The sequence below is a fragment of the Haemorhous mexicanus genome, chromosome 26 (assembly GCF_027477595.1).
Source record: "Haemorhous mexicanus isolate bHaeMex1 chromosome 26, bHaeMex1.pri, whole genome shotgun sequence".
NCBI classification, from domain to species: Eukaryota; Metazoa; Chordata; class Aves; order Passeriformes; family Fringillidae; genus Haemorhous; species Haemorhous mexicanus.
In genome coordinates, this window is record NC_082366.1 from 4,056,545 (window position 1) to 4,081,809 (window position 25,265).

The window sequence follows — 25,265 nt, forward strand, 5'->3', positions numbered from 1 at the left end:
ATGACCTGGAGCTTCAGCGATCCACATCTTGCAGATAAATAACAAGCTTTATTTTATGCACATTTATGCACTGGATTATTCCACATTCAAACCTTGGCACTTTTCAAGACAGAGACCACGTGGGGAAGGGTTTTTGTCAGTGCTGGTTACCAACATGCACTGTTAATCCATCACCTTCACCTACAAGAATTTACACTGAGATGGGGCCTTTTGTCCTGCAAAATCCCAAAGGGTTTTGCCAAGTGAACAGCTCCCACTGCCCTGCCAGGGCAGTCCCTGGGCAGGGGTTTGGCTGTCCCTGGTTGGGAAGGAAGAGCTCTGCTCCCTGACTGCACTGCCAGTGCCTTTTTCTGTGGCATCCAGGCATTCCAGCCCTGCTGACCTTGGGAATGGAAATGAACCACCTCTGAACTGGCTGGGCAGGACAGGAACAGCCTGGCCCATGCCACCAAGTGTCCCACTGCCCACAGCACAGCTTTTCCAAAGGGACACCCCCTGGGCACTCCCAGACATCTCCCACTCGGGAAAAATGCATTTCTTCATAGCCCTTGCTAAGAAAAGGCAGCATCAAAGGTCTGCCCCCAGGAGTTATTCCACACAGAGACAGGCAAAGCTCACTCAGGGACATGTGTAACACGGATTTGTTTGCCAAAGGAGAGGCTTCAACAGGCTGGGAAAATCCCTGGGGGGTTCCTGAGCAAGACACTCTGTGTTACAGCAGCATCAGGCTGGGGTGCAGAATGCTTATTTCAAATTAACTCCAACAGAGAAATAATGAGCACTGAGTTTATATTTCAGTAAATTAAGAGAGAAGCTTAGGTAAAATGTGGGTTTATATGCACGGGAATAAATTATTATTTACTCATGGGCTCATACCCTCAAATATGAAGATATTTGTAGGGATTTATTAATATTTATACCACATTATAATAAATACCCACAAGAGCTTTGCATGAAGACATGCTATTTTACCAATGCAAAATCTGTTGAAGGTCAAAGGGATCTTTTACTTTTGTGTGGATGGCAGGATCAGCCTCTTTACTTGAAAATCTGTATCAAGTGTGATAATTTAAAACTTTAATTAAAGACTCAGTGACAGCTTATCTACAAAATGTCTTCCTGCTGCCCAGTATTCCATCATGAATGTCTTCAGAAGCCCAGGCTGAATAAGCACACTTGCCAGGAAATATTTCACTGTGGACATATTAGCTTTTATCTGGCTCATTGGGTAACAAATTCTTTTGTTGAGGATTGGTGACAACAAAACTTAAATTAGAGGCAAAACCAGACCCCAACCCAAAAATTTATTTGTTTAATTGTTTTGTTCATCCCTCAAGAAAATGAAGCTCAGGGAATTTCTCCCTTTGTGCACTGCAGAAGGTGAGAGTTGCTTGGAGCTGGCAAAGCAGAGGAACCCTGGATCACAGATGAAACCAGATGAAGCAGTCTGAGGGGTGATACAGGGGGGATTCCCCCCATCCCCTGTTCCCAGACCTCATCCAAAGGGTTGAAGGAAATGGGAAGAGCCACCTCCAAGTGATGCACAGAAAGGGAGCTGAAACACACCCACCCCAACAGCAGGGCTCACTCCACAGCAGTGGGTGGGTTTAAGGGGAGGGACAGGCAGAGCTCTGGGAATGAAGAGCACGGGGTGAGGAAAGAAGGGCTCAGGAACACCACACAGACACCACCCAGGCACCTCTGCAGCCCTGGCCATGCAGACCTGGCTGGGAATTTTGGCTCTGGCACAGGCAGAGTGGGGGATGTTCTCACAGAACTGCTGCAGAACCTGGGGCAGGAGGGACAGAGGTGGTGGCACCAGGAGCTGGACTCTCACAGTGCCAGGCCACTTGGAGATCCCAGAGGGGAGAGAGTTAACAGCAGTGACACACTTTTGTCTGGAGAAGTCACAGGGACTGGAAAGAACAACTCGAGGCCATAATTCTGCGGTCTGTCACTACCAGGAAACGGGAAATCCAGTGACCTTTCATCTCTGTGACAGAAATGCTGCACAGCACCTGGAGCCATCGCCCTTAAAATCCACTCTGACAAATTGGATGATAGGACACGAAGGAGAAAATGTCCTCTGCCTCCTTCACCCCCAAACTGGAGCCTCCCAGGGAAGTCTGCATGCTCGGTGTGGAATGTGGGATCCCTTGCCAGGAACAGCCAGCCTTGAATGAGCTGCTGTGGTTAGTGAGGCACGAGATAACAATTTCATTTCTTTGGCCAAGAAGGAACAAATCTCCAAAGCCATTTGTTCAGATTGCTCTTAAATGATGGGAGAGAAATTGTTATTGGCTTTCTGTGAATCTTCAGGCCAGGAATGTTAGAATCAACAGATTTTCGCATTATCACAGAAGCACAGAATTCCAGACTGGTCTGGGTTGGAAGGCATCTTAAAGATCATCCCCTTCCACCCCCTGCCATGGGCAGGACACCTTCCACTATCCCAGGTTGCTCCAAGCCCTGTCCAACCTGGCCTGGAACACTTGCTGGGATGGGGCAGCCTCACCTTCTGTGGGCAGCCTGTTCCAGTGCTCACTGAATCACAGCACTTCTGCCCTTGGCAGAACATAATTAATAAGGTTATGAAAATCTACCTGACTCTATGGAAAGAGAATTATTCTCTCATTAATAGCAGCAACAGCTAAACAAGCAGGCAAGCCATGCTCCTAGCAGAGTGCAGCAAATGATGCAGGGCTGTGTTTAACCTCAAATGAGGATTTTCCTTACCAAAATTTTAAGGGGTAGCTTTTGAATTGAGGATTTGCACCACAGAGATTACTCCCCCCAACAATTGTATCCCTTGAGCTCTTCTATTTGTCAGTCTGAAATTACAACCACAGGCACTAAAATCTTTTCATCACACCAGAACATGGCACTGTGTCTTCACCACTTTGGCAGAAGACAAAAGCTACTGAATGGAAGGAAAAAAATAAATTTAAAAAGGGGTGTTTCAGTCATTTAAGTGGGTCTGTCAGCTTGTGTTATCTTCATGCATTTGTGAAACTGAGCTTTAATTGACTGGCTGAAGCAGAGAGCTGAAAGACAAAATTTTGGTCTCAAGATGAACACAGAGCTGAAAACACTGTGCTCCTCATTCATTAGGATGTGTCAGAGGGATTCAGATGGGAAGGGACACAGGAATGATGGGAAGGGACACAGGAATGGCTGCTACTTCCATCTGAATCTCCCAGACTGTAAGGGAAAGGTGAATGGTGTGTGCCACACCCAGCCACGTCCCAGAGCAGGAACAAACTCTGATCATCAGATTCCCCACGACACAGGAACTGCCTTGGTGCCTACCAATTTCTGTCACTGTGGGAATCCCTTCAGTGCATTGTGAAGGACACAGCCAAAACTGCCAGCTTGGGCCAGCTGTAACCCAGTCAGCCCCAGCAGCAGGAGGAGCAGAAAGCCCTTCCAGCTCAGGGGTCTCCATCCCTGCAGCCAGGCTGGGACACCAGGAGGGGTGCAGCTCCCCCCACAGCACCCCCGTGCAGACATGCTCCTCCATCCCAAGGAACAGCCAGGACCCTCCACTGGCCCAGAGACCAGGATTCCCAAGGCATCCAGGCTGTTCTGAAGGGGAAGGTGAGAAATGCATCCCTGCCTAAAAGAGGTGTAGAGCTTTATGTGCATCCCCAAGAGATGAGTAAAGAGAGGAGTGGAGACATTTGGTAAGACCATGGCTGAAGCCTCCTGGTTTCCCTGTGAGGGTTCCAATGACTTCCCTGTGTCCCACAGTCCCTTCAGCACGCAGCCAGTCTTCCTCCTGTCCTCCTGTCCTTGTCCCACCAGCAGGAGCTGCTCTTTCCCTTTCCCCCTGGCTGTTCCTGGAAAGAAGATGCTTCTCACCCCTGGTCACCATCACAGAAAGCCACCAACCCCCAAAGAGGACACGTGGTCCTGGGGCAATGGCCATGGTGGGGAAATGCAGCAGCTCCTGGAGCTGTGAAAGCCCCTCCTGGGCAGGCTGAGGGATGCTCACAGGTGGGACTGAAGTGACACAGACCAGATGGGAGGTGCTGCCACAGTAAATGAGGGGGTTTGGGATGGTGCCCCACACGAGACAGGAACACAGAGGCCACACAAGCTCCAGAGGTGTTTGTTGGGGTGTCAGTGGGTCTGAGCTCGGTGACAGCCTGGGGACAGGCAGTGGTACCCCCGAGTCACCAACCCAGGACACCAGTCTTGGTGAGTGTGATGAGAAACCTCACACCCAAACACAGCTGTGCACAAAGGTGGTGCACAGAGCTGGGGAACAAACCTCTGCTCTGAACTTCAGCAATAAAAACAAACCAATGAGATTTCCTACAAACATTTTCTGCTTTCCAACAGAAACACAAAACTCAATGAAAATCTGACAAAATATTTTGGTACAAAAATACAGATACAAACCTCAGAATTTTAAGTAATATTTATGGTGTAATTTTCCAAACATTCTTTAAGTTTTCAAGTTCCTTCAGTAAAAGTATTTTATGTTTCCAACTCTTTGCCTTTACTCTGTCTTACAGAGCAGAAAATGTGTTGAAAATGTTATTTCTTTAGCAACATTTTCATTTAGGTACAAAAGCAACCATTACTCTTATCCAGCAGCAGTGATGTATGTAGGAGCAAATATATATGGATAGTGAATTCTAAACACAAGGAGATGAATCCAAGTAGCCATTTCTTACATGTTTGGAAAGCTGTGAAAAGGTTTATGTGCAGCTGCCTTACCTTTTAATGTCTTCACATCTCCATTAGGAGAAAGGTGCTTTTTCAGAGATGTATGTGAGTACAGGCTGTGGCACAAGACCCAGGAGACCTTTTTGGAAACAGATTTCTTTTCCAAAGAGGTACTTTCAGTCATTCCAAAACATTTCTTGAAAGTATTGATGAATGTAATTCATGAAATCACTTCAGCAGGACCATGAGGGCCAGAGGTACACAGAGATTCCAGCACATGACCAACAATGTTCTGGGCTTGGTGGGTGTCTTACTGGGCACAGGAAAAGTTCTGCCATTGATTTTGGTGAGCTTCCCCTTGGCCTTAGACAATAACCATTGGTTTGTTAATGCAGGGACAAAGACCCTCTCTTTTCCCAAGTATTTGATTCTCATTCGACTAATTTTGAGAAAATAACAAAGAAATGAAACAACAATCAGTGACATCAGGACTCAATCCCATAAAACCTTTGCCAAGCCAGCCATTCCATCTGCTTCAAGGAGAAGCCACAGGCCAGGAAGGGCAGCTTAAATGTTCACCCAACAGCCAAAGCACCAGGAGAAGGACCAGCCCGTGCCAATGGAAACAAAGCTCAGTGACAGCATTTCAATCAGCAGTTCCCTTTGTATCTCTGTTAAAGCCAACACGGTTCTTTCTTACCATTTTTGCAGACAGGACAGCACTGCTCTGGCTCATAGACCGGGTTGACACACTCGGGGACTGCGCAGTCTGCTACCACACAGTGAACTTCATTGCTGGGCTCGCAGCGACACCATTCGCATGGCGAGGGCTAGGAACAAATCTCAGATTAGCCCCTGGCCTCCCGCAGCTCACAAGTTTGCAACATTCCCATCTTGCCACAAGATAAACACATCAGCGTTCAATACCCCTTGACTGAGTCATTCATCATGGGCCGTACGAGTTAACCTCTGGCACAAAAGAGCAACAGCTGAAATAGGAAACCACAACAACAGAAAACCAGCGAGCCTCAGCCTTGTCTTCCCATGCAGAGCACGAGGTCTTTTAGGATTTTAGGTCCTGCAGCCTCTAGGTTGTACCTTGCTGTACCCACCTGTGTTATCTTACACATGTGGCCAGAAGAAGAGCAGGATTTGTGGAAGGTCCTGAGTGGTGGTTCACTCCAGGAAGGGAGGACAGGAGTTTCCAGGCCATACCCATCTCTCACGCAGACCACCAGTGCCAGGCACCCCCAGGCTGTTGGAAGGTGCTGCTGGCATGGCCTGTCCATCCCCCAGCCTCCTGGGGTGTTTTCATTCCCACTTTGCAGGGCAGAAGACAAGAGTGTCGCTCTTGGAGGGGCAAACTCTTTTTATTTTGTGTTTGTGCAGCACCTGAGTCAGGGCTCTGTGAGCACAACCATGAGATCTCAGCCTGGCCCCTCTCATGCTTGCTTCAACAAGGATTGTGAGCAACAGTCCCACATAAAATACATAAATAATTAAGAGACTGAGTAATTCTGCTGAGTCAGGGAATTCAGGATTGAAGCACCCAGCTAAATGGTTTTGTTTCAGCACCATCAAGTCGGCCAGGAAGCTCTATCCCCCTCCAAATTGCACAGAGTTGTTACTGTCTCAACCTCTAAAAAGCTGTGAAAATCTGCTGCAAACATAGAAAGGGCAGTGTTTCAAGGTTCCCAGTGACTTACCTGTGTGCTAGTGTCATGAAAGCATGGCAGCAGAGCTAAGGAAGGAGAGTAAGAGGAGAATTGAAAGGAAAATAACTTCCTTTCAGTACCAGTAGGTTCAATATGTAACTCCCAGTTTCTCAGCATTCATCACTAACATTTCAGTGAGTAAATGTGGGTATTGAGAAAAATTCTGCTCTATGTGAATCTGCAGCTGTGGGAATTCCTCAAAATTAAAAGTATTAGTCAATATTAGAAAATAAAGTGGGATGCAAAGACAGAAGGATTCATCCTGTTGTATTTCAGACCTCAGTGCTGGGTCACTCATTTCTACAAGATAGATATAACCTGTGAGCCTTGTTTGTGGCTTATAAGAAGCTCTTCAGATCACCTCCAAGAAGCTCCATGTGTCTTGAGTCGAATAATTTATTCTCAGGAAATTTATTTCTACTTTAAAATGCACTAATTAAAGCTTCCCTTGCTTTGTCTCAGCATCTGCAGTCTATAATTCCCATCACCTCTCATTTGCTCATGGCTTTGGCAATTTAGATAAAATCAGCACTCCTTGAGCAAGGGAAGGAGTGTGTGGAGGTGGAATTCCTCTCTCTAATTATCGTTCCTCTTTCAATCCTGCTTTGATTTCTGTCTGAAGCACCAGGAATCTAAATTCATTTGACTGACATTTCTTATTCAAGGCTATTTAATAGGAAGAAACAATACAGAAGAAAACAGACAGAGCTATTTGCTGAGGGATCAATAAGAAAATTGCTGCTTTGTTTTTACTCATTTTAATCACTAATTATATGGAGCAGTAGAACTAGATCTTGTGATTTGTGGAAGCCTTCACTGACGTCTCCTCCAGAGCTTGTAGCCATCCTCACTACTCCAGTGGCTGCAATGCTGAGGAATAAGTGATGCTTTTCCAGGGCTGCAGCTCAATCCAGGGCTCAGAGAGGATCAGCACAAGCAGAAGCTGCCCCTGAACGACTCTGCAGCTGAGCAGATGAGACATGACACACACATCTTCTGCCTCAGCCTTGGTGGTGCAGCCTGAAAGTGACACTGGGACAAAGCAGGATGTTGCCTGATGCTCAGAGCAGCTCTCCAAGCAGGAGGAGCTGCACACAATTAGGGAAGGAAAGCACAGCCTGGCAGAACACGGTGAGCTGATGCCTTGAGAAGGCTGACCTAGAGCAGAGGCTGGACAGAGTTAAAGCAGGGATTTATTAAAAGGCCTCCATGGATCCACCTTGGGCAACACAAGAGCCCAGCCAGGGCTGCACCCAAGATGAACCAAAATGGTCTCAAAATGGTCAAAAAATGCCTGACCAGTCACGACATCTCACTTCTATAAGTTTTGGTCCATTAGCATATTGGAGTTAATTATCCAATTATAGCTTTAGCTTATGAAGTCCCATCCTCCTTGTTTTTCTCTCTTCAGTTCACCATTGTTTATACTTTTTGGGCCTGGAGGTTGTAAGAGGTGTCCTTGGACAAGCTGGAAAAGGATTATTGTTTACCTACCCTGTGAAGAGAGCTTGCTAACACTTAAATGAAGCTCAGAGTTACACACTAAAGCAGCACAGAATCTGAAAATTATAAAAGCTAAAACTTAAGGCATCATTCCCCCCTTTAGAGGCTCGACCTCAGCCACCAGATGAAAAGGCTGCTTTGGCATGAACCAGACCTCTCCCTGCCACCTCCTCCTCCTCACTGTATTAAGGTCAAGCCACTTGATCGTCCATGATCTGTCTGCTTTGGTCACTTGTCAGTGCCACTCACCATGGGGGACTCCTGCCTCCTGCCCACTTGGTTTAAGAGAGCCTTGGCACTTTCTTCCATGGGATGTGCTTTGGGATCTGATCTGCAAATCCCTGCCCATTCAGAAAGGACTTTGCCCCAGGCACGCTGATTGAGCGTTTTGAAACTGCTGTCTGCAGGCTCTGCATCTGAACTCTTACTTTCCCTAGTGCTACCCTTCTTGTGGAACAGTTCTGGCCAAAAAGTCCTCTGTCTACTGGTACAGGCAGCAAGAAGCCCAGGCAGCAAAAGGACAAACTGGGAACCAGTGAAGAACAGGGAACCAGCAGAAGACGACCTTGAGTTTGGTTTCCTGTTTCCCAATTTAAAGATTTATCCCCCAGGAAAGAGGGGGTTTACACTTTTGTAGCCACTAAAGTTCAAACAACAGTTCCAGAAAAGGAGCTCTCATCCCTGCTGAAGAAGGATTCTGAAAAAACACAGGGGGTTTTCTGGAGTAGGAAGGGGAGAGGCCCCTGTCCCACATGAACAGTGCAAATGCTTTATCTGCATCCCTCAAACTGATATCCTGGAAAGAGTGTTAAGATTAAAGCATCACAAAAGGTGGTAATTTACTCACTCGCGTGTCCAAGGCAGAATAATCTCTTAGAAAACTCTCTAGGGAAGGATTTATTGGGCAGGATTCCAAGAGCTGTTGGTGAAGAAACATTCCTCTGACTGTGGCCCAAAAGGAAAGGGTGCTCCCAATGTCAGCCACAACACGGATGCACATCCACACCATTCCATGGTCCTGCCCTGCTCAGGATGATTTCAGAAATGGCTCTGTCAGAAGCAAGCTGAGCCCTTCTGTAGAGGGTATCAGTCAGAAGGGCAGTTTGACTTGGCAGCACTGAAATTCCTTTTACCCCATCTCCACTCCTAATGGGGGTGAGAGCAGTGACCCTCAGAGCCAGTGGGGTGACACATTCTTGGATGTTGTGGTCAGCATAGGGGCCAAGGCAAGGCAAGCTGGTGGGCAGCAGATGTAGCCAACATCTATCCACCATCCATGGGCACCATTTAACAGCAGCTGAAATGGGACACAGAGCACAAGGGACCTTCTCAGTCCCTGCACTGACCCTAATCTCTCCTTCAGCCAGTCACTTCAAAAAGACTGGAGCAGCACAACCCATTCATAACCACCCCTAAGATCACAGCCTGATTTCTATTTCTCTTCTGTTCTACTGATCTCAAGGAGGACTGAGAGCCCAGGTGTGGCTGGGAGGGCAGGTTCAGTCCCGGGGCAATCCTGTTTGATGGCCCCATCACACACCTCAGGATGGCTGGAGGAAGGAGCCAGCACTCCCTCTGTTGTGTGGCTGCAAAACCTGAGTCTCAGGTGCTGTCAAATGGGAAACACCTGCAATCAGCAGAGTTTGTTAACAATGCAAGAAGGAAGGGAAATTAGAACAGAGAATAGAAAATACACACGGCTAATAAAGATTTTATGTGCGTGAGCACATAATGATAAACTTGATAGAAGATATAAACAAACACATGAAAAAGGCACCAAAGGCAAAAGGATGAAAAACAAGATACACCCTGAGCAGGGGAAATGGGGAAACCAACCAGGATACGGATGCCCCACCTCCTAATCTTCACTCTTGCAGCCATACACACCAGCTGCCCACTGCTTTCACCCTCTCTTTGGAAGCAAATGCCAGCACATGTAGGAATTATGACTGCTAACATCATCCAGCTACTCCTCTCTTGCAATGTTGGGCACCACGTGGGTCCTTTAGTCAGCTACAGGGTTTCAAAAACCCACAGAAATTTTGTACCCCTGCTAGGTCTATTTTGTGAGCAGGCCCTCAAGTCCTCTACAAGGACTGGTGGGCAGCCAGAGAGATCACACAATCAAATTATTTCCAAAGATAAGTCAGAGGTGGAGAGAAGAAAATGGAAATCTGAATTCAGAACTCAGACTGTTAAAATCTACTCCTTTAAGGTTTTCTACAGCTGAAGAGATCTGAATCAAACATTATTTTTAGACCATGGCAGCTTGTACAAGCACACTAATAATGACACACAAAGCTTCAAGATCTTAGGCAAGACCTTGCAAGAAGCACCTCAGTCATCTCATTTAGTCACAGGAATTCTCTTGCTGCAAGTACTTACTGAACCTCATCTCCCTATTTCTCCCTTAGCTCATGTCTTGGCCATAGTTACAGCACCTAAGCCACCCCTCTGCTGCCCCAAACATGGGAAAGGCTTTTCTATATCCTCACCAAGAAGGGAATACTCTCCCTGAGTCAATGGAGGAAGCATATCTGTATCTATGACACATCATTTTGCAGCCCTCCTCTCACCTGCCTGCAATCAGGATTTCTCTCTTTCTGTCTGCTTGTCCATCACTCTTAGCTGCTTCTACAACAGCAGCTCTGGAGAGGTGGAGAGGGAGTGGTTTACCTAAGACAAACTAAAAACCCTGAAGATGACATCTGACTGATACTTTTTGTTCACCTGTTTCTTCTGTCAGTCAGTAAGAAGCCATTTCCCTCACTTTTTGCTCTGCTGCCCCATTCACCAGGCTAACTGGTTTCCAAGTCACCCAGCTCAGGAGATGTCTCAGACCAAGTTTCAAGGCCACAGTTCCCTGTGATCAGTTGGGATTCTTCCAGCTGGCTTTGCTCACACTTGGGGTTTGAGGCTCATACCCCTGCTCATTTTCCAAGCAGCCTTCCAAGACCAAAGTGCTGTTTGGCACCTGAGGATTTCAAGAGCCAGTGGATCTTGTATCATTAAAACTGTTACTCCTGGAGACCTTTCACTCCATGAATTTAGACACCAGCTCCTCCAGGCATGTTTAGCCCAGCCATTTCCTAACACTTAGGACCTCTCCTCACTTTTCCAAGAAAAGGCCTTGAATTGTGTGGCATTTTCTTTGTACCTGGGTTTTCATCCTCATGGAAGAAGATTTACATCTTCACTGGAGCCAGGCTGCTCAAAGCCTGAGATGCAGCCATCAGGATTTGTTGGGCTGCTCTCTTCCCCCTCCTTCCTACAGCTAAGCCTGAAGAGAGTTTTTGTACAAGGAGGTGCCCTAATCCCATCCTGGAAGGCTTCATCTCATTGCCAAGGTCCCATGAAGGGGTGCATAAGGACCACGTTCTCGTGCTGCCTGACACACAAGAGCCCTTCACCAACCAGACAGCTCCTACCAGCTGCAGAGCAGCACAGACTTCACAGCTGTTCTATCAGGAATGCTTGACTTTGCTCTTGGGGAACAAAATAAGTGTTCTCAATCATCTAATTGAGTTATGGTGTTCTTCAGAGTCAAACAGGTGAATTTACAACCAGCCTGAGTGACTGCAGCAATCTGCTTGGTTGACTGGAACACAAAGAGGGCTATAAGCACAAAACTAAGCCAGGGGGCTTGTTCTGAGCTCTGGGGAAACCCAAGGAGCCATCACACCAGAGCAAAGGCAGAGGAGATACCGGGACTCTCAGTACCACTGCAAACCAAACTCAGGCATTTCTGCTCCCAGCTCCTTCAAACACCAAAAAGGACCTGGTGTGTAAGGATGTTCCTCTTCTTGGTGATACTGCAAAGGGAAAAAATGCTTTTCTTGCCAGTTTCACTGATGATGGAGTTGAAATGCTTTCTCCCCCTTTGAGAACACGTTAGAAGAAGTGCCATCCTCTGCATTTCTGCTGATACCAAGGTGGTTAGGGATGCAGTGGATCTCAGCTGGCAGCTCTGCACACTTAAGGCATCACTGCCATAGATTCAGATCCCCGAGCTGTATCCACACTCACCTCCTGCCTACACTCTGGATGTGCCCCACCCCCTGCAAGTGCTGGGCTCCAAGAAAAGCAAGACTGAAAACCATGGCTGCTGTCAATCCCTCCCTCTTTTAGTTTTCAAGAGACTCACAGAGAGATTCCCTCAGACAGGCTGGACTGAAGGCATCCTGCCCCATGCAGACAAAACAGCAGGAAAAGCAGAGCGATGCAGAGTGACGTCTGTCAAATTGGGCACTTACATCTTAAGAGGAGCTGTAACTTTTAATGACACTAAGGACAATAGCAATTCTGATGGAAATTATCCCTGTAGCTACAGTTTCAGGTGGGGAATTTATTGGCAGGAAGCAAGAAAGGGAAGAAAGTTTGAAAGGACCTGATGAATAAATTTGGAGGCAAAAATGGCTTCCATATTATGGCTGAGGTGGGAAGTCATAAACCAGGGGAGAGGAATAAAAGAGGAACTGGGATAGCACTCATCAGAGATACTCCTGGAGGAGAAATTAGAATCATTTTCATTGTTATTGAAATTGCCTGTGATCTCAGACAGATTAGCAGAAGATTGCAGGAAAATTCAGAGAGCTTTCAGCTGAGAAATTTTGCAGGTGCCAAACTTGTGGAGAAGGAGCTGGTGAACAAGTCCCACCTGAAGGTGGGACTGAAACTTGCCCACTTCTCTACTGAGCTGCTCACTTGGCTTTCACTATAAGCAGTGCATAAATAACCATCTAATTTGTGCTAAAATTTTGGTAAATGGCTCTTTTATATGTGCCAATACAAAATGCCTCAAAGTGCAAAAATTTCTCTCATTTTTGTCACTTAATAAAATAAAAGTCATCTAGCCAGCTAGTGGAGATACAACATCAATTATACTAAAAAACTGTAACCACCTGGATTTTCCATAGGTGGAAAGTTGCTCAAATCAACAATATGTTGAGTAATTACAGACAAGCACACTCACTGAAAACACCATCAGGTTGCAAATGACTTTGCAACAGGAAAAAACTATTAAGTCATTAGATAATTTATCTGCAGTGAAAAAATTGGAGCTGTATCCTACTTATATGGAGCCCTAGCAATACAAATCAGCTTTGCCATCCAAAAATTGAAAAATGCTTGCACCACACTGCAGATTGGCTAAACCAGGCACCTGGCTTCCAAGAAGCAGCAGAAGCAGGTGCTGAGATGCTGTTTTTAAGGGAGCCCTCAAATCACACACAAACACTGCTAACACAAGAGTCTTTCCAGCGTGCTGGTGACCAGGCTCTGGAGATGGAAAAGCACAAGGATGCTCTAATTGCTCCAGGTCATGTATTCCTCTCCTCCCCTCATCCCTCATTCCCATTCCCATGACTGTCCATGATCAGAAACAACATCATCCTTGCCATTCTTTTGTAAACATACCTGGGGAGCCCTGCAGACCAGTAAAGGCAGATGAGGGGCACAGAAGATGCCCCTCATCCTGGTATCCTGGGCCCACATCTGATGAGTCAGGCTTGTGCTGGCTTTAGGCGATTTGTACTCATAGATTTGCTCTGTGCCACACAATTGGATGCGTTTAAAAGGCTCCTGGAACCCTGTCTGGATCTGAAGAGTGACTCCTCCATTAGCTGATGAGAGAGACAACCTTGAGCCGAGTCCTGGCCCCTTTTCCACCAGAGCTGTGTATCTGCAGTCTCGTGGTTGCCTTCCTCTCCCCAGAGCAGCAGCAAAGCTTTCTGTAAAAACATGACTTTGCACTTCTTCCATGAGAACGCTCTCTTTGCTTTGATATATGACTCCTTTTGTTCCTTACAAGAGTTGCACCTCACCTACCCTGGGGCTCTGTCACTTTGGTGCTAATTTTTATGACTCGATTACAATAGTTTTTTAGTTCAGACATGCCCAGTGCCCAGGGAAGGGGACCCCATCTGAAAGGTTACAGATATGACAGATGGCTCCAACGTGTGAAGTGCAGCCCCGTTCGGACACAGACAAAATGTCTGTGTGTGCTTCACCTTTGTTAAGCTCCTTTTAATGTCAGGAAAGTGAGGAAAGTGAGCCCAGCTGGCAGCTTTCTGCTCTCCATTCCCTCCTGGTTGGCTTTTGCAATGAAGGAGCCATATCCAGGAGAAAGCCTCCTGGAGAGAGGACCTGGTCAGAAGGGTGATCCCTTTTACATGTGCTTCCCCTATACCTGAGTCTGCTGTTTCCTCCTTTGCCCACACTGAGAGATGGGAGAAGGAGGTGAGATCAGCTCCAGCTACTGATAGAACACTGAGTTTCTATCATGGAGGAAGGTATAATACAACCTGACATCACTGGGAAGGAGATGTGGACCTTGGTCCTGTTCCTTCTGCAGCTGCTAGGGAGGTTCCTGTCCCTCAGGGGATGTCATCACTTGGTTACAAGCACAGGCTGGGAAGGATGTGAACTGATAACAGGTTTGAATGGGTTACCTGTGATGAGAGAATACACTGGGCTCTGCTTACACAGGAGCACACTGGGCTAACCCTCAGTCAGAAAGGTTTTGCTGACTAGGATGACCACAGTTCAAACCCTACTGCTTCTCCAAGCATACTGATTTTACTGTAATTCCCAAAGAATTACCTCTAATATTACCACAGAACAGAGTAAGGAAGCCTCACATATCCTTATTTTGCAACTAGACTGAGCATTGTCACTACATAACTTATCTAATTACAGCTTTTAAAACAGTAACTAGAATAATTGGCTGATTGAGCATTTTTTTAATGAATGCAATTCTGCATAGAGCACTTTCCAGTGGCAACAAACACATACCTGCACTTCCCCTTGCTCTGGCAGGAAATAGTTTCCTAAAAAACCTTCTCACCAATGAGCTGTGAATGTTTCTAAGGATCCTTCTTCCTAAGCTGATGACCCGAGGACCTCCTGCTCACCAGCCCCACAGAAACAGCCTGGGTGACAGAACAAACAGCTTGGGAGAGCCAAGGACCAGCAGGTCTCTCCGTGGCCCCACTGAGCATTGTCTGGCACAACAATACAGCCTCAGACTTGCTTTTACCACTCTTGGAAGGAGCTGGTAACACCTGCAGGTACTACATATTCCATTTTCTTAACAGTAAGGCTCCAGCAGCCACGGGGGGAGGGCAGGGAAGTGCCAGAGCTTCTCCACTGGCTGTGCAGAGATACCCCTGTCCTTCAGCTGCTCCCTGGACAGCCCCACTCTGGAAGCCAGCAGAGCTGATGGGCCATTTCCTGGAGTGAATCGCTGAAAGCCCAGCCCCAGCTCGGGCAGTACAAATGTTGGGCAGACATGAATTCCTGTGTCATATTTACTGGGGAAATACCAATCCCTTGGGATTGCATGCACAGGCTGAGCTCTGCTCTGGGCTGCTGCACTGTGACTAAAACCAGGGGCTTGTGCTCAGTTCCTGCTGATTCTGAATAGTGGGGATTCAGGTTTTGGGTCTCATCCATTTCAGTGGGGACCTCTGAGACAGTTTGTGTGTGGCACAGCCAGCACCACTGAGCTCTGAGCTTTTGGGGCCTCCCATGTATTACTGTGCTCTAGGGAAGAAAATTCCATGGATTTTTTTTGCCAAATACTGAAGAAATCCCACCTTCTTTCACCTATTGTAACAATATATTTGTGCATAATGTGATATATATGTTACAGAATCAGAAGCTAAATTCGTAGCATAATTTTAAAAATAGGTTTCACTATAGATCAATATATGACAGGCCTATCTATTTTAGTATGTTTTCTTGGTACAAATTATGACAGAAATACAGTAAGTCAGTAATTTTAGATTCCTTTGCATAGACATTGTCACTGTAATTTTGCCAGGAGGGAGATAATAAATCATACTTTTCCATCTGACTGATGTTCTGTTTCCCTTGTCTGATTTCAATGGCTGTATGCTATCTTCAGAGCTGGCATTGTTCATGGCTCCTTTTATTAAAGCACAGGCACGTTATTGAAATTTCTTTTGTATTATGATTTTCTAGCCATATGTGAAATTGCAGAACACACAAGAAGGGGGGAAAAAAAAGCCCCACTTGTTTGAGTCATAGTAGAAAAAAGAGCCTGCTGCACACATCTTGGAGGAAAAAATGCCAATATTACACTGGGGGACCCATGCTGGCCCTCTCCACCCAGGGCTGCCACACTCTTGTTTCTCACCTAAGAGTACCCCAGTAACACCAGTTACACTCTGCACCATCCCAAGTGCTCCATTCATATTTGATAAGCTTGCACTCCTAGGCTGGGTACCTGTAGGTCTGAGCCAGGCTGTTGTTTACACCACTTAAATTCTATTTCTGTTCAGAAATTTCTATTTCTGGCACACTTCTGGGGGTGGGAAATCCCTTTTTGGCTTTTCTGCCTCCTTTTCTCCACCATCAGGATGGACACACTGTGTTTCAGGGGCTGAGAGCTGCTGGATAGCAGCTGCATACCTGCCTGCATGTGCCTTTTGATGAGAGGCCTTGCTTTGCTCAGTTAAATTCAGGTAATTGCATTAATAAAACATTTTAAAGAGCATTAACAAAGGAGAAGGAGGTGCCACTATTCTGAAGTAAAGGTTTCCATAATGAGCTGAGAATCAGTGTATGATAATGCTATGCTTACACAGTCTCTCATAGATTCTGGGTTCTGATTACACCCTGAAAACCCTGCTAGAGCTGTGTCCCTACTGTGCAAAGCACTGTTCAAGAAGACAAAGTCAGCAAGATACAAAAACCTTCACTGAAGGATTACAGGTGATTTGTGGACCAAACAAAGCAACGAACTTAAGATATAGTAGCAGGGAACAGGGGAGAGAAAAATAAAGTGGAACTTTAGCAATGAAATCCTGGCTCTATTCAAGTCAGCAAAAACTTTGCCCTGGAAGGAAAAATGTCACCTTTCCTGCTTTTTTTTTTTTTTTACAGTGTGGAGGAAAAGGGCAAGAGCAAGGTTTGTTTTCCCACCTCTCCACACTTGTGCTGATGCAAGGGACTAATACTTGGGCATCACCTAGGGACTTTTCCAGTGAGGACAGGTCTGGGAGTAACCAAGGTGGAAGGGGAGAGGACAAGGAAGTGGAGAAGTCATTGGGAAGGGCAGGCAAATAAAGGCAGCAGCAGAGGATAAGCACTGGTAGAGCCAATGGCTGGAAGAAATGGCAGCTCTGTGCTTGGAAGAAGGGAAGACAGCCACTGAAGAGCACCCAAAAAATGTCCAGAGTATTTCCCAAACTCAAGCTCAAAACTGCAGGTTGAAGCTGCCCTTCTCACTTGAACATCATCAGGAAGGCCAAAACCTCTGTTGTTCCCACCCAAAGGAAAACTCACCCAACGTTTGGCCAGGCTAACAGAGATAGTTCAAAGTCTGTGCTTAGGAAATTCCTGCCACTGCCTTGGAGGAGGATGGCACCATGCCCACCCTCCTGCAGGCACAGGGAGCAGTCCCTGCCTGTCAGTCTGAAATGGAGAGAATATTTCAGGATGTCAGCTTGACAGTCTCTTGTGAACTGACCATTTATCTCCCAGCAATGGCATTTGGCTACACATCCAGAGGTCTGCAGGAGGTTATTCTGGATGTGCCTCTGCTGGGTGATGAGAAACCCAGGAAGTTCAGAGCTGATAATGGTCCTTCCAACCTGACAACCCAATCCTCTTCCAGTGGCTCCTCACCGTGGCTACAACACACTGCAACCAGGCCATAATTCCATTTCTCAAAGGTGTGTGCTTTTCTGCCAGCAAGTCATGCAAGAGAGCAAAAACTAATCAGCACTGAGGGACACTGCTGCCTCAGTGACATTTGCAGGAGATCTCCATCAGCTGCCAATGAACATCTGTCACGCTGGAGGAACACTGTCTCCTTAGCTTTCCATCAGCTGCTGGCTGGGGACATTCATTTCAGACACAGCCATGGCTACTTCAATCACCAACACCAATCTCCATTTGCTTGTTTTCTGTCTCTGAGAAGAAAGGGGAGGCTTAACAGCCTCCCTGAAAGACCTCTGCTCCTACAGGTGAGCACAGAGCACTTGGGCTCAGACCTTAGCCTCCAGGACTGAAATCAAAGCAAGGATGATGTGTGTGAGAAAAAGCAGCTGCCAAGTGACCCCGAGAGTCCCTGCCAGACCCCTCTAGAGAAAACAGCCTGGGACTTCCAGCATCCTTCACACCTTCCCTGCAGCCACCACAGCTGCCTCCACCCCTGCTCTGAGAGGGGGCAGTGGGACCTGACATACCACATTGTAGTCCAACAAAGAGAAAAGCAGAAAACACAATGGGAAAGAGAGAGATGGATCCCAGTAAAGCCCACTGGACCTGCCCTCTGTCCTGCTCCTCAGGTATCAGAATCATGCCCACCAGGCATCAATCTGTATTTTAATCAGCACATTTTAATCAGATCATGGTTAGCATTAGAGAGGCTGTGCTGGCCTTTTCTGCAGGTGGAACCCCAGCCTCAGCCAAAGCCGGGGGCAAATCCCACTGAAACCAGGAATGAGGCAGGCTCTGTATGGGCAGCTGGGGCCCCAAACCCACCAACATCTCCCAGGACCCATAAGAGATGAAGATGCTAGGAAGATGCTGCCTGGGGTTACTAAGCCATCTGTCAAAGACACAAAATTTTACAAAAGGATACAAGAAAAACTCTCAATGGGTTTGGATTTGTAATTGAACTTCAGTTCAGCATTTCAGTTGTACATGTTAATGACTGAGGGGCACAAGCATAAATATTTGGACAGCTGTCTAAGCTACATGGCTTGTTGGCATGTTTGTATTTTGTGCTTATGACTGTTATGACTCAAGAAATCAGATGTACAAGATCTGCTCACTAGAAGAAAGCTAAATATTCAAGAAATGGGCCTTTGTAACTACTCCTTTACCCTGACAGCATCACACTTACTGCCAGTGGTAAGAAAAAAAGATTGAATCACATTTGGATTTCTCACCCCAAACCTGATTAAAGAAATCTAGAAACAATACAGGAAAATTCACCCAACTGGAAACCTCTCATAGATATTGATATCCTAGGAAAAAAAAAATATGAGGGAAAAAAATTAATCCAAATTTGTGAAAGATCAGGCAGCTGAAATTTCTACAAGATGAGTCAGTCCTGGCACACATACACAGACACACACTTGCAAAAGATTTTTAAATAGAGGCTAATTTCAGCTGAAACTCAGCAGTGACAAGCACTTCTATAGATGACGATTTGGAATCTACATACCAGCAAAAGTAAATCAAGTGGGTGAAAGGGTTCTGAGACCACATAAAACAGTGCCTCTGTTTCCACTGAAAGCAGCCTGGGTTTGAGTCACAACAGCCTCTCGTCTTTGACTTCAGTGTGTGTGCAATGGATGTGAGAAAGTTTGCAGGCATTATAAATTCAACAGGATGAGGGAAGAGCAGAGCTCAGAGCCTGTAAAACCTATGAACTGCTCAAGATTTCATCTGCAGAGATAGCAAGTATAATCTTTATTCTGCTGAAATAAACAACAAAATGCTTGGATGCCTCAAGACTTCAGAGCAGCAGCTTCCTGAATCTCAAAGTTCTGCCTTTCCTATAGAATTTATAAAGTCATAGTTCACAGGTGCTTCTTTTTTTCCCCACAAAACAGTGATCTTCTATTGTCTGACTCTCCTACAGAGCTTTGAGGAAAAAAGCCATCCACTGTTTACTCTAGGTAAACACAGATTTCCAAAACAGTGGTTTCTGCCCCATCCCACAACATATTGAGCTTTCAGCAAAACACAGGTCCAGGTCAAAAGTTTGACTGTCAGCTAAATTAAGTGTGAAGGATCTCACGTTAGTTCTGGACAGAAGGTTACTGTGTGTCAGAGTGGTGTGACACTGTCTACTTTGTGCTTCTCAGGGGGTGCTGCAACTTTGCTTTCCACACAACACCCCAAGTGTTTGAATACAGCAAGCAGGGAACCAGACGGCTCCTAACTCTCTCCAGCAGCTTTTCTCTCCTGAATTCTGTTTTCCTAACTCTCTCCAGCAGCTTTTCTCTCCTGAATTCTGTTTTCCTAGAGTTTAAGCTGTTATCAGGATCAAATTATTTCTTTCAGGAATAGAGATCACTACTTTTCCACTTAATTCACACACAAAAGATACTTTAATGACAAGATCTATCCCTCCCACTGAAATCTCTTCAGAGTCCTCACAAATTTCTGCTTCCTAAAAATGAGACCATACAGCTCTCACATGAAAACCTGAGCACCTAGGTGGGGTATCTCACCACCTGAAAACACAGCAGTCAAAATGCAGCCACTGAAGTGTGATCATGGGATGAACTAGGGCCTTCTCAGGGCAAGAAGAAACTGTTATCTGAGCAGGTCACGAGATCAGATCTTCACATCCCTCAGCAAAGCAGAGCAGGCTGATCAGGGTGGCCCTCAAGGAGATGCTCCTCATACATTGGCTTTACCTTGTGCTTGTGGCATTAAACTGTCTTGGGCAGACTCAGTGACTGCCGTTTCAGATGGACAGAGAAAGATAAACATGCACCACACATGACAGAAGAAAGGAACTACTAACTGCTACCTTCCCTGAAAATGCCCATTTCTGTGAAAAAGGGAACTGCCACCTGTGTTACTGAGAACTGGTGAAGTACTCAGACCTACATGAAATTATTTTCCTTGCAGGAAAGACAAGGAACTGGCCAAGTGTATAATAAGATCTGACACTAAGCCAGGAAGAGTTACAGGCTGTTGTTAATTATGGAGGTTCAACTCTTAAAGCCACATGACCTGGAAGAACAAACTTGTGTACCTACAGCTTTCACAGCTCCTGTTCTTCACTGGGAAATGCTGTTTTCAGAACTGAACAGCACAACTGAAAGCTCGTGATCAAACTCATTTGAATGAGAATTGCAGGTTGTGTAGTGGTTTTGGAAAACACTGACTTGTTTTTAAGATCTATTTCAGGATTTCTTTATGACATTCCTTACCATAACTCAACCATTACAATGAAACCCCACGCTTCTCATTGCCTGAGATGCTCATCTGCCTAGGATTTCATCTTCCCCATTCTAGACAGCCTCATCACAGTTGAAATGAAAAAATTAAATAGAGTTTACCATCTACTTATTTGCATGCTCATACATTTATGAGTAACAACCCTCAGCACCATGCCATCAATTTTTTGCTATCCAAATTGCAAAAGGGGTTCTCAAAAAGCACTCAGTACTGGTTTACACAGCCTTGGTAGTCCAGCATGAGCCATGCTATGAGCAAAGGAGGCAGATGCAGAGGGCTGGCAATTCCCACAGGGGCTTTGGACTGACCACTGGCCCTCAGGGGTGCACATAAAGGGGAGGTGACAGCCTTTACTTGAGCCAGACCTGCATCACAGCTAAAACTGACTTCAACTTCAGCATTCATCAATGGCAGTAAGCAAATACTGAGTGCTTTTGAGAGCTCCCAACAAAAAATGCAATTCCTAAAGCATACTAGTAGGAAACACTGAAGAAAGGGTTCCATACCTTAAATTCCTCCAAGATTTTGTAATTTTTCCCATGATATTCACAAAAGTTTTTCACTTCTTTGCATTCTGGACAGCATCCATTGTGTTCCACTTTTGTGCACTTTGGGTGGATTTTAGGGCATTCTGGTTGATCACAAACAGGTCCATCCTCAGTACAGACACAGGGACAGTTGGAATGTCCTGGGAAAAAACGTTCTCCCAGTTTGTACACAAAGCCACTGTCATCCACACAGCCCTTCCCCCGGTAATCATCAAAGATCAGATTGTCATTACTGGAGGTCTGGTCCCCTTCATCAGCAGGGTAATCTTCATGATTGATGGCAGCTGGAGTGACCAAACCAGGGAGCACAATCAGAAGTATCCAGGCTTCATGGATATGAAGAGCCATCCCCCTCCTCAGCTTCTCCATGGGACCTCAAAGCCAGATACCAACAGTTGCTTCCATAGGGAGACCAGTGTTGTGGTCTGAAAAGAAACAGTCTCAAGTGAGAAAAAACTCAAAATTCAAGGAAGAGCGACTTATAAAAGTCATTGTTTCAACCAGTACTGAAGAATAAATCAAAGTTTTTAACTATCACTGTTTCATTTGAATTAAACATCTTCTTAATTACTGGCAAGGAGAACAAAGCATGTGAAATACTTAAAATTAGACACACATGCCTGGAAGCATATGACCATAAAATATGTCTGAAGGAATGGTGGTTCACAGAATCATCTAATTTTTACTTTCCTCATTTTTGCAGTTGAGTTTTTGGATGCACCAGAAATTAAACCAGCTGCCTGAAATCTCATGGTGATGGGCAGCTCGGAGGGTTTTGAAGCCAAGTTTAAGAGTGGTCTAAACCTCCTGTGGTGGCCACTGTCCCTTGGTGCTACATATGGAGCACAGCCCACTCCATTAAACTGAAGGGGGAAACCTGAGCTGAAAACGGGGTTAAACATAATCTGCTGTCAGATCTGTGTCTAATCTGAAAGATGGTGCTGGGTTAAACTCGGGCTGTGAGAGGTGGAATAGTACAGAATCTTATTTACAGCATTTCTGAAGAGGGACTTCCTGGGCTACCAACACAGCCCAGCCTGCAGCAGGTACGGCAAAGATGCAATTCACTTTCTCCATTATTCAGCATTTCAGTAGTTCCCAGCAAAAAACGCGGAGTGCAGGACGTTAAATGCCTGCCTAATGCATGGAGCCGCTGAAACGTGTCGGCCTGATTAAGCTGGAGCCTTTCTGAAACTTCGGGAGCGATGCAGCACGGCCCGAGTTGCGGTGAGCTGAGCTGAAGTGGCGGAGTGAGGACGGAGCCCGGGAGGGAGAGGGGCTTTCAGCGACCCCCGGGAGAGTCGGCGCCAGGAGAAGGCTCCGTGCCGGTGCCTTGGGAACACTTCTGGCCGCCCACAGTGCCACATCACTGCCACCAACCTGCCACACACCAGCCCGCAGCCAGTGCAACCCTGGCAGCAAACTGGTTTCTGACCCCTCTTCAAAAAGCTGGGCAAAGTATTACAGGAAACTTTTAAATGGGATGAAATATCAGCATTACATGGACTGCAGAACTACGGAGGCAGATGCTGGCACAAACCAGAACAAGGACTGTTGGGGTGTGTGTGTGTCTTCATCCCTTCTTTTCCTCCATTCCCAGAGCATGCACACACAGGCACACGGAGTCTACACAAACATGCATTAAGCTACACACACGGGCAAACACGTACTCCCCCCACCCCTCGGGGTGACATTTTTCTATAATGGCTTTTTTGGTGGACTGCAGATGTTCAGCAATTAATTCTCCCTTAACTGAAGCAAAAAAGGAGCAGGAGGAGGAGAAAGCTTTAATCCCAGAGAAGCAGCTAAAGGATCCTGTTGACCAAGCAGTTTTTCCGAAGCCACAACAGAGGGAGACACCGGATATTACACAAGATTTATCAAATTCGGAAAGATATCTTCTTAATTGAAGGACTAGCTGTGTTTCCATCACAAGGACTATGCACCCTCTTGTTACTCCTATCAGCATATAATATCTACTGAAACATGCTGTTTGGAAACCCAGCGATTCATGCAGATACGGCTGCTTTACGTATCTACAGAGCAGAGAATCTCCCCACCTAACGCTACAGGTAGGTTGCAACACTGCAGATTTGTGGGCATTTAGGGGGAGAAAAAAGAGCAGCAAACAGAGTCATTCATATCTGAGGAAATGTGAAACACTTGTGAGAATCTGCTGGAGTTTTATGAGGAAGCTCTCAAAACAAATGCGTGCGTATACATATATGTATATAAAAGTTCTCCCCAGATATTCTGCTACAGCAGCTGAGATGTCCCACAGCAACTCACAGGCACTCGGCTCGATCCTGGAAATCAGACAGCCTGCAGACGTCTTGCACGGACACCTTTCAACAAGTAAACAAATGCTGCTTGGCTCAGAATTAGTTTACAGCTTGAACTTTCTCATCATTTCTCATCCTGAGAGAGGCCAGGATCGTAGGTAAGTCTCTGAAACGTTTCCATCCGCCTTCCCTCACCCCAAGTAAATAATTCACACCTACCTGATCAGGCTGGATGTGAAAGCTGAGAGGGGTCACAGGCCAACATGGACTGAAAGGTTAGAAACAGATTAGTGAAAGCAGTTCATCCTAATCACGTTTTCGGTCTTGACTCACGGACAATCCCTTTTCCTCCACCTCCCATCGCAAAACGGGAGCGCGGCAGCCCAGCAACCACAACATGAGAACTGAGCTTTAACCCGGCGCCGACGATTCAGAGGGAGCAGGATTCAGGCGGTCCGGAGGCTGCGATGCCGCGGAGAAACCTCGGTGCCAGCAGCAGAGTCATCGCGGCGAACTTGGGCTGCATCTCCTCAGGTCTCGGGGCGGGCGGGGGAGAGAAAACAACCCATCCCTGTCCCCTCCCTGTGCCCGGCGGATCTCCTGCGGCTCCAGCTTCGCCTCGGCGGGGGAAGGGGGGGAGCGATCGCGGGTTAGGCGGGAGGCAGGCGGGGGAGGGCGGGCGCAGGAGCCCCGCGCCCGGCGGGCGGGCAGCCCCCGCGCCCCTCCGGGGACTCCCCGGCCCGGGCGCCGGCCATGCCCGCGCCGCGCAGCTCCGCGCTCCCTGCCTGCCTTATTAGGATTAATTTTGGTTTGAGGGGGGTGGTGGTGGAAAAAAAAAAAAAAAAAGAAGAAAAGGAAAAAAAAAAAGAAGACGAGAGAAAAGCCGGGGGGGTAAAACCAAAAAAAAAATAATGCAGGGGCGGGGCGCCTCCGCCCCGGCCGCTGCTCCGCCTGCCGCCGGCTGGGGCGACGGCTCTGCCCAGACCTGTCGGTCCCCCTCAGATCCACCGGCTCGGGTCAGCCCGGCTCTCTTCAGCCCGGTTCCCCTAAGATCCACCTTCTGGAGCTCCCTTCAGCCCGGTTCCCCTCAGATCCACCGGCTGGAGCTCCCTTCAGCCCGGTTCCCCTCAGATGCACCGGCTGGAGCTCGCTTCAGTCCGGTTCCCCTCAGATGCGCTGGCTGTAGCTCCCCTCAGCCCGGTTCCCCTCAGCCCAGCTCCTCTCGGCCCCGCAGCCCCCTCAGATCCACCGGCTGGGGCTCCCCTCAGCCCGGCTGCCCTCGGATCCGTGGCTTGGGGGTTCTCTCAGCCCCGCCGTTCTCTCCAGCTCTGGCTCATCGCCGCTGCCCCGGCGGTGTCCGGGAAAACATCCCCCATGGCCGCAGTGTGGAAACTTCGCCTCATCTTCCCACAGGCGGCTGCGCCGGGGAAGGGGCGCCCCGGCTCCTGTGGCTCGCGCTGCGCTACATTAAAAATCAGTCTCCTTGCAATTCGGCTGCGCCGGCATTAGGCGTCATTGTAAAGCTGTTTCTCCAGAAACCACCAAAAGAGAGATTCTTGGTGTTGGGGAAAACGCGGTGACAGCAGGAA

At 47.0% G+C, this 25,265-nt stretch overlaps 1 protein-coding gene across 2 annotated transcripts in view; it reads right to left on the reverse strand.

The window, feature by feature from the left end:
- VWC2L (von Willebrand factor C domain containing 2 like) overlaps positions 1-24,344 on the reverse strand; it is a 45,138-nt gene extending 20,794 nt beyond the window's left edge. The window contains exons 1-3 of one of the 2 annotated variants that reach the window (XM_059868236.1): positions 23,896-24,343; positions 21,353-21,819; positions 5,375-5,504 (exon numbers count right to left, since the gene is read on the reverse strand). In XM_059868236.1, the coding sequence (XP_059724219.1) occupies positions 5,375-5,504; positions 21,353-21,763 (541 nt within the window). In that variant the 5' untranslated portion in view covers positions 21,764-21,819; positions 23,896-24,343. Of the gene's footprint in view, positions 1-5,374; positions 5,505-21,352; positions 21,820-23,895 lie in introns of both variants that reach the window. The other variant, XM_059868237.1, reaches the window with a different exon arrangement.
- Between the last annotated feature and the right edge of the window lie 921 nt (positions 24,345-25,265).